Source organism: Sinocyclocheilus grahami, unplaced genomic scaffold, assembly GCF_001515645.1.
Source record: "Sinocyclocheilus grahami isolate Dianchi unplaced genomic scaffold, SAMN03320097.WGS_v1.1 scaffold704.1, whole genome shotgun sequence".
Lineage (NCBI taxonomy): Eukaryota > Metazoa > Chordata > Actinopteri > Cypriniformes > Cyprinidae > Sinocyclocheilus > Sinocyclocheilus grahami.
The window spans coordinates 576,943-586,375 of record NW_015505883.1 but is presented as its reverse complement, the minus strand read 5'-3'; the positions used below and the strand labels follow the sequence as shown (position 1 = coordinate 586,375).

General features: G+C 39.6%; 1 protein-coding gene across 1 annotated transcript; it reads right to left on the bottom strand.

Moving 5' to 3' along the window:
- Positions 1 to 2,802: 2,802 nt before the first annotated feature.
- LOC107559904 (potassium channel subfamily K member 3-like) lies at positions 2,803 to 7,334 on the bottom strand. The gene is made up of 2 exons (XM_016243927.1): positions 6,879 to 7,334; positions 2,803 to 3,892 (listed from the first exon to the last, which is right to left on the bottom strand). The coding sequence occupies exons 1-2, from the start codon at positions 7,159 to 7,161 to the stop codon at positions 3,024 to 3,026; spliced, it is 1,152 nt and encodes a 383-aa protein (XP_016099413.1). The 5' UTR covers positions 7,162 to 7,334; the 3' UTR covers positions 2,803 to 3,023.
- Between the last annotated feature and the right edge of the window lie 2,099 nt (positions 7,335 to 9,433).

The following is a 9,433-nucleotide window of genomic DNA, read 5'->3' as shown; positions in this document are numbered from 1 at the left end:
TTTTGCTTAAGGTTATCATGCCGTCAAAATCTCATACCGGCCCATGCCTACTGCTACATACTATTTACCACATTGTAAATGGAGACCCACCCCCAGCACTCAACCTAAACTGGTCTGGTTCTGCATGGCCTTATCTCAGCCAAAATCAGACCAGCCCTTATGGTCCGTAATTGGGCCAAATGTGGCTAAATGTGCAGCGTCTCAGTGCAAATCGGGCCAGATCTGCACATCCAAAGCCAAGCCAGATCTGGCAACCATTACTGGGCCAGAGCTGGCTGACATTTGGTGAGCCGCTGCCAGAACACAGCCGAGTGAGCCGACACTCAGCCGCAATTGGCCCGATTGCGCTGGCTACCTGTGAGAGGTTATCTGAAGGTAAAGGTGTTGTTGAAGTCATGTGACCATGTTGTGTTTAAATTACTTTGTTTAAATGAATTTACTTATAGTTTTTTCCTTCCAACGATTATATTTAGGCTTCAAATTTAATAAAAGTTGTGTTTATTTGTTACGTTTATCATAATGAAAACATGTAAGAATCATAAAGTTTTGTTGGCCACAGTGCACATTTTCTGCAATAATCCAAAAGCCAATGGAAAAATCTATTGAATTTTTGCTGCAGATACCAGAGTGATGATAAATTTCAGGTTGGCCTACAAAAATATGCCATCAGCAGTCTAGTGCTCTACTAATACAGACAATAGTTTTTAACTATAATCACATATAACACATGCAGTTATGGTAATTGTGTAACCAAGTGTTTTTGAAAGGGTTAAAAAAAATAATGATTTAGTTTGTTTTTACAAACTGTTGGACGAATCAAAATTATTTCCTGAATTATTTCCAAAACTATTTATTAAGTGACGGCATGTTACAGATTCTACAAAAAAAGATTAATGATTGAACTTGGAACATATTCCTTATTAGACCATTGTATTTAACATTGTGAAAATACATCCCTTTCCCTAGTTTCACTGGCATTTGACATGATCATATCAATTTCACATGGACAAAAATAAATATGCTATTCTTTTTATTCTACTCAGCAAAGAGTTATTTTTGCCCTGTTTCCTTTGGTAAGGACAAAAATAGAAACAAATGTACACTCTGTCCTGCCCACACTGACCTGCTGGTCAACGATATTTTCTACCTTTCACATGGATGTAGATGCCAAACGAAAAAAAATCTAGAAGGAAAAGCAACAGATGCCGCCACCATGGGGGGGGGGCAATACAGGCATTTGTTGTAATGGCGTTCCTTCTGTCACTGTGTCATGCAGGTTTAATAGCTGAAGGCAAAGTCTTGGGCACAAAGCGCTTTCTCCTTGGCAGGATGAGAAGATGGCACACACTCCTGTGTGGGCCAAACATAGCCTGATCAGCAAGGCCTCTCTGAATCATGGGAGATACACAGGACACGATGTCCAGATCAGTGCTGAGAGCACTTGGAGAGTCCGTATGTGATAGCTGCTGTTTTTCCTAGAGCTCTAGTTCAGACCAAGGTCATATTTATACTTTGTCTTCAAATGAATTTTATGTGCTAAACATCAAGAGTAATTAAATACCTCAGGTTCAAGAATCTAATAAATATTACGTGCCGAGATGTTGACTCTGATATCACTGTTACATTGGCAACTCTGTCCTAGTTATGAAAAAAAAGTCATCTGCTGCCAGTTCGAATACTGCTTAATCACTCCATGTGACCTCCATCAGGTTAATATACTTCAGGAGCTTTCAAAAGGTCAGATTATTCCCTTAACACACTGTACAGAGCTGGGCAGAAAGCAGGAGTCATGTCGGTATATGCCATCTGGATCAACAAATATCTGATAGGTGTTTCATTTTGCTGGTTACAGTAGCACAGCGTATTATAGGAGACTCATTACAGTAATGGAGTGGCAATCTGGCAATAATATCAGATCATAGTGTACTTAGTAAAGAGTGTCAGCTGTGGTTTTCTCAACATCGCAACATTGCGAAAACTATTGATCCAACGGAATTGTGCAAATTGCAGAATTGAAGAACTGGCTCCTTTTTAAGGAGCTGAATTTGAGTTGAATTGGCCACACCCCACAGGAAGTTGAATTGGTAGGAAGAGGAATTTATTGAAATGTTATTCAATTGTTATTTCAACACAGATTATGTATTCACTAAGGGGATCATGTTCAAAATATGAGATGAGAGGAAAAAATTATAATGAAATGCTTTGTGCTTGCTCGCAAAACTTTTTCTTTCACGTGAGAAACTTTATGTTCTCTCTCAATTAAAAACATATTTTTCCTCCAACCTCATATTTTTCCCATCACCAGTTTAGAGAGCGCGTGCAAAATTTTGTGAGTGAATGCAAATGCATGACAATATCCTTTTTTCCTCCATTTCATATTTTTTTCATCACCATGAGATGATGTGTTCTTCCACAAAACTTAACCAAAAATTATTTATTAAAATAAAATATCTACATATTTATTTATTGTGAGTGTCTGTCTGTCTGTATATCTGTTTTAATGCTTTTAGGTCTATTTCACTGTTATAAATTAAAGTCAATTTCTTTGAATTCAATTCATTTTAAGTCTACTTCCTCATTCAAATTCAAATTCAAATTATGCATTCTGTTTACTATCTCAATTCCAATTCAACTCAAATTCAAGAATTGAATTGAAATTTAAAAGGTGTCTAAAATGACTAAAATTAATGAAAATTGACAAATTTACACCTTTACCATAAGCACATCGCAGATCAGACTTTTTTGGTCAAACTTAGTAAAGAACTGTTAAAATACTTTCTATTGCAACATATCAGGGTGTAAATGAGCTATTTGAAGTAGAAGACCATTTGAATTCTCATTATAGTCATCAAAGTGTTGAATGAATATAGATGTGTTGGTGCAAAAAGACTCCTAGTGGAGCTCTTTCATCAGTCCACCTCAATCTTTGGTGGTCCATTCAAGCATCTTCATGTGAATGCTATGAAAATTATTCATGTGACTCATTAGAGATCTACAGTGACTGTATAAGAAAGTGAGGTGATTCAGACAGAGCTACGTCTCTTGGAGAAGAACCTGAACGGTGAGATGTTTCTCAGGTCAGCAGACACAGTGCTAATGGCTGAGCAGCGTTGAGGGTTACACACACAGCCCGTGGTGCCGGGTTCAAAGAAGTGGTGGGGTGATACGTCTCCTTGCTCCATTAGCGCATCGGTGAAGGACAAATCCTGCGGGAGGATCACCATCTTCTCTCGGCTTTTGTACCACAGGCAGGAGCACACCGTCTGGAAGTGAAGCACCTCAGCGTAGACACTCTTCAGCCCTCGCCTTTTATCTCGCCCAACGGCGACTGGGCTCGGAGGGTCCGGACGCCGTCTAACCGGACCTTTCTGTTTATCTTTGGAGAGCAGCGCCTTCTGCTCTGCGTCTCTTCTCACATCCTCTGTGTTCATCGTCATGAACCGTAACACCACTAGATTGAGGAAAGCACCAATTACTGTGAGGCCCATCAGGATATAAACAAAACTAAAGGCTACGTAATGAGGGTCATTCTGGAGAGCGTTGTCCTTCTGTAGGGCTACGTAGTCCCCGAATCCGATGGTGGTGAGGGTGATGAAACAGTAGTAGAAGGCATGGAAAAAGCTCCAACCTTCGTAGTGGGAGAAGGCAGCTGCTCCTATGCACAAGGTGCTGACGCAGGAAAAGAAGCCGATGATCACCATGTTGACCATGGAGACTTCCGGCCGCCGCAGGCCCATGCATTTCTTGGCTTTGTGCAACAGGAAGCGGACGAAGGTGTTGATACGTTCACCCAGGCTCTGGAACATCACCAGGGTGAGGGGGATGCCCAGAAGCGCATATCCCATGCAGAATGCTTTCCCAGCATCCGTACTGGGGGCGGCATGGCCATAACCTTGGGAAGAAGAGCAGGACAAGATAGGTGTTTCAAAAAAGCCAATGTTTTCATAGATGACTTGATGTGACGTTGTATGCTTAGATGTCTGTAGACCTTAACCCTTTCAGACCCTGCATTCATTGAAATGGTTTAAACCAGGGGTTTTCAAGCCTGTCCTGGAGGGCCCCCAGCACTGCACATTTTGCATGTCTCCCTTATCAGACACAGTTCTTTTCAATTCAGTTCTTGCAGTCTCCACTAAGGTGTTGATACGTTCACCCAGGCTCTGGAACATCACCAGGGTGAGGGGGATGCCCAGAAGCGCATATCCCATGCAGAAGGCTTTCCCAGCATCCGTACTGGGGGCGGCATGGCCATAACCTTGGGAAGAAGAGCAGGACAAGATAGGTGTTTCAAAAAATCCAATGTTTTCATAGATGACTTGATGTGACGTTGTATGCTTAGATGTCTGTAGACCTTAACCCTTTCAGACCCTGCATTCATTGAAATGGTTTAAACCAGGGGTTTTCAAGCCTGTCCTGGAGGGTCCCCAGCACTGCACATTTTGCATGTCTCCCTTATCAGACACAGTTCTTTCCAATTCAGTTCTTGCAGTCTCCACTAATGAGCTGATGAGTTGAATCAGGTGTGTTAGATGAGGGAGACAAACAAAATGTGCAGGGCTGGAGGCCCTCCAGGACAGGTTTGAGAACCAGGGGTGCCCAATCCTGTTCCTGGAGATCTACCTTCCTTCAAAGTTCAGCTCCAACCCTAATCAAACACACCTGAACCTCTTCAGGAACACTTGGGCTGTGTCCGAAAGCTTAAGCAGCTGACTTGTTGAAGCAGGCAGTGACTTTGAGCTTTGAGAGAGCTTTGGTGGTAACTAAGCAAATATTTAATTACTACAATACTAATTTCTTTCTAGAAATTACATCAAAAGTGGAAAAAGTTGGATCACTGCAACTTTGAGGCACCATCTTTATTCTTTTAGCTCAGCTGTTACAAAATGGAACACAAAGGATTGTGGGATATCATAGGCAGTGAGGGATATATCCATGCTGCCTTCAAAAATTGATCAGAAGAAAGTATCTCAGCCAACAGGATGTAACATGATCATTGGATTTAGATGTGCCTTGTTGCCTTCCTACCTCTGTTTGCTGCCTGCGGAGGCAGTATTTTTCAGCTTTTGGACACAGCCTCAGTAGCCCCTCACTGCAGAACACAAGATCCAGGGGATGTGGTTGGATCCACATCTAGGGGGTGGAGATCGGTAGGTTTAGGGATCAGGGGGTGGAGACGGGTAGGTTTAGGTATATGTAAGGTGGGAGGAGTTGGATCTGGATCTTGTGCTCTGCAGTGAGGACCATCTCCACAGCCTTGATAATTACAGACGAGTTTGTTGGATTTAGGGTTGACACTGAATTCTGCATGAAGGTAGATCTTCAGAAATGGGATTGGACACCCCTGGTTTAAACCAATAAAAATGTATATGTATATTTACATATTTATTTATATTTATAGTATGGGTAATGCCTGGTCACAATCATAATGAAGACATGACTCTTAATTTAATCTGACTAATTTTGCTTGCATATATGCTAATTTATGTTCATGCTAGGCAAGTTGCACCTCTTATAATATTAATAGTATCAAGTAATATGTTCATTTGAAGATCTTTCAGACTTGTAGAACACTGGATAGTCAAGACCATGCCAGAGTAAGCTACCATAAAATAGGTCTTTGGTTCCACTCAGCGTGAGATTTAATGGCGTAATTCAGATTTGCATTGAACAACATTTGTGATCTTTGAGGGTGTATGTCAGTGAAACAACCTCTTAATAAGTCAGAATAAAATTTAAGGTAAACAAGCCTTTCAATAACTTCACAGTTTGTTATCGGCCAGAATCATGACCTAGTGACAGCTTTTGTACCTTTTTTCTGAAATTTTATAAATTATGTTGTGTTGTATATAAGTGTTTTTAAGCTCTTTGTGGTCTTTGAGGGTTAAAGGTAAATGCAATTAGTTGTAACTGTCCTTCACACAAGCAATGCAATATCATTGCCTTCAGCTCCTGAAAGCACAGGAGCATTTTGTAGGGTGCTCTTCTAAAAATAACTCATGACCATTTTTGAATTAATCCACCGGAAACAGTGACCGAAATCACCATGAACAGTAACACAGGATTAAGCACTTCAATGATGACTGCATGTATGGGGCGTTTCTTCTTCATAATTTTCTGATTTAGGCCTATCGCTCGCATCCTACAATTTCGCTTCATTTTATATCTCAGTGAACATATTTCACCAAGACTGAATTCAAATTAGATTGAATTGAATTTTTATTTCATACACACAGCACAGAGTAAAATGTTAATTCTACGTTTAAAAAAGCAAAGTTTTGCTGCAGTTGCCAGAACTTTTCCGAGAAAATGCAGTATTTATAGGGATTTTGGTGACTGTATAGCCTATATTCCAGAGTTCCTATTAAATACACTAAGCTATTTGTCCTGTTGGTTTTCTCTGCTGATAATAACACAGCTGGTGCAATGGAAAACCAAATGATGACTTTAAGTTAATCGAAATTGTAATAATAATAACAGTGTGCAATGTCGCCCACGCCAACACAAAATAGCATCAGTAAAACACATATGACACTAAAATGATGCTAGGATCTAAATAAATAATGTAATAAAACTAAATACACAAATGTGATTGTTCGTGCAATCACATTTGAATTGTCCCTTTCCACATAAAGGCGATTCATAGTTAAAACTTTCTGAAATTGTAATACATTTGACCATAAAAGTATACGTTTTGCTGTGTTTTTCATACAGTGAAACAAACATGTGAATAAAATCGAACGAAACGAACAGTTTTCTAAACCTAAAGTTAATTGTATTAGCTTATAGGCAAAACAACAAGCTAAGAAACTATAAAACATCATTAGACTTGAATGACCGTCTTCACAAATTAAACTCATCAGTTAGAGCTGAAACATTACCTATGGTCGTTATCACAGTGATGGCGAAGTAAAAAGATCCGGAGAACTTCCACTGGACTCCAGCTTTGTGAGGCTTCAGAAGCAACACGACCTTTTCAATCTGATCAAAGTCAAGCCTGCTGAGATTGTATTTATGCATAAGTAGAAATTTTCGATAGTCGAGTTTGCTCTTCTGGCTTTTCTCTTGCCTTGACTCGAGAGCGTCGAAGACTCCCGCTCCAATGAGCAAATAGGACAAAGTGCAGATAATTAAGGCGAGTGTCCGCACGTTTTGTCTCTTCATTTTTTCATAATCGCCTCAAAATATCCCTCAGTTTTCAAAGCTCCGGTCCGGTATGGGAACTTTCCTGATTCATGGCTTGTCATAGCTCCCTTGTACCCCTTGGCAGCAAGAATCCAGCTGAGGGTCTCCTGAAAATCTGCCACAAGGACCGCTATTAAAAGAAGTCGTGTTTAGTGGAGCTGTTCTTTCAGCACCACCCCCAGAGACTTGTACACACACTCCTTATATGGGCATTTGTTCCTTCCAGTTAGCTTGAGTTCACAGGTAAACTGGGAGAACGAAGAAAGGTTTAAACTGTCACGCGTCATCGAACATATTCCATTGTAATTATTGATTGTATGTCACTTTTTGGAGCTGTTTAAATACATCTGGGAAGTGCGCGATTAAAAGAAGGTTCCAAAGGGCAGTTTTGTGATGCCGCAGAAGAACCATATTAGGCTCCTCAAAGAACCTTTCAGTGAAAAACAATTATTTATTAATGTGAAGAATGTTTTAATAACCTAAATTACCTTTTTCAACTATATAAAGAGCCTTTTGTGCATTTGAAAGGGTCAGTAGATGTTAAATGCTCTTCATGGAACCATAGATGCCACAAAGAACCTTTATTTTAAGAGTGTAGGCTATTACTTTTCATGTGATGAATGATGTGTAACATAGACTCTGTAATGTAAAGTGTTACCGCTTCTTTTACATGAAAAAAAAATACATGTGTTTTTTTAAATAAGTCATTTTGACCCAGAGAGGATTTTCTTTTTCCCGAAAATGAACCAAAACTTACTGACTTTGCTCACACAGGAATAACAACTTCATTTAGGGTATACTTTTTGGAGATTTTTTCCCCACCTTGTTACATTTGTGGTTTTCCCAGTCAAAAATCACTGCCCTAAAAAAATTAAATAAAATACAAATACACATTTCTAAGTATCTCAACAGGTTATATTACTACCAAATGTTGTATTCAGTATTTTTATCAACTTGTTTTCTTTTAATTAACACAGGTTTTGTATTTCTTTTTGGAATTGATAGGCCTTACTGATCTGAACCTTTGCACCTCTTTTCTAATAAACATTGCCAAAATGATGGCAATATTTTTTCATTCAAAATCTGAGGTGCATATGCTAAGATAAATGAGGCCTATGTCCAATCAGTGCCAAAAATAAATACAAAACCTATACTGATTGAAAGAAAACAAGATGACAAAGTTTAAATCCAAGATTTGGTAATAATATAGCATAATGATAAATTTACGAGCAATTTTTAATAAACTGGCTATTTTTGAGCAGGATTTTCTGCAGTTAATTCTCCTTGCAAGTTTGCTTATGTTTTCTTAATACCAATATAATATGTGCATATGCTAAGATAAATGAGGCCTATGTCCAATCAGTGCCAAAAATAAATACAAAACCTATACTGATTGAAAGAAAACAAGATGACATAAAGTTTAAATCCAAGATTTGGTAATAATATAGCATAATGATAAATTTACGAGCAATTTTTAATAAACTGGCTATTTTTGAGCAGGATTTTCTGCAGTTAATTCTCCTTGCAAGTTTGCTTATGTTTTCTTAATACCAATATAATATGCAGTGTAGTTATAACATACTGCACATGCACAGATTCCTGAATAACTGTATCTAATAATCTGTAAGGAAATGAATCATAGACCAATGTCTTACCAAATAATGTCTCAGGTTACTTATGTAACCATGGTTCCCTGAGTAGGGAACGAGACACTGCGTCCTCTAGGGGTCACTATGGGGAATGCCTCGTCGTGACCCGTGTCTGAAGCATACATTGAAAAAACACCAACAACACGTTGGCCGGCGACAGCCATGACATCCCTACCGGTGCAACTATAGTATAAATAGGCACCGGGAGAACACATCATCCACTTCTTCGTCTGAAACTTGCGTCCGAAGCATGGCAAGAAACCTAGAGGATGCAGTGTCTCGTTCCCTACTCAGGGAACCATGGTTACATAAGTAACCTGAGACGTTCCCTTTCATGGGAACTTCGAACTGCGTCCTCTAGGGGCATAAGCCCAGCCCGGACGTCCAGGAAAATTTTTGCAGTGCCATGCCGGGGGCCTAATGATCAAGAAGGCTCCCGCAGAAGCCTGTGACTTGGCCGCATAATCCAGAAAGTATGAAGCCTAAACCCGGCTTATATATATATATAAATTTGAAATGGATTGTACTCCCACACCATGGTTCCCTCGTTGGAGCCCCGTCCGAAGAAGCCTCTGGTCTGGACCATCAGTAAGGTGGTAACT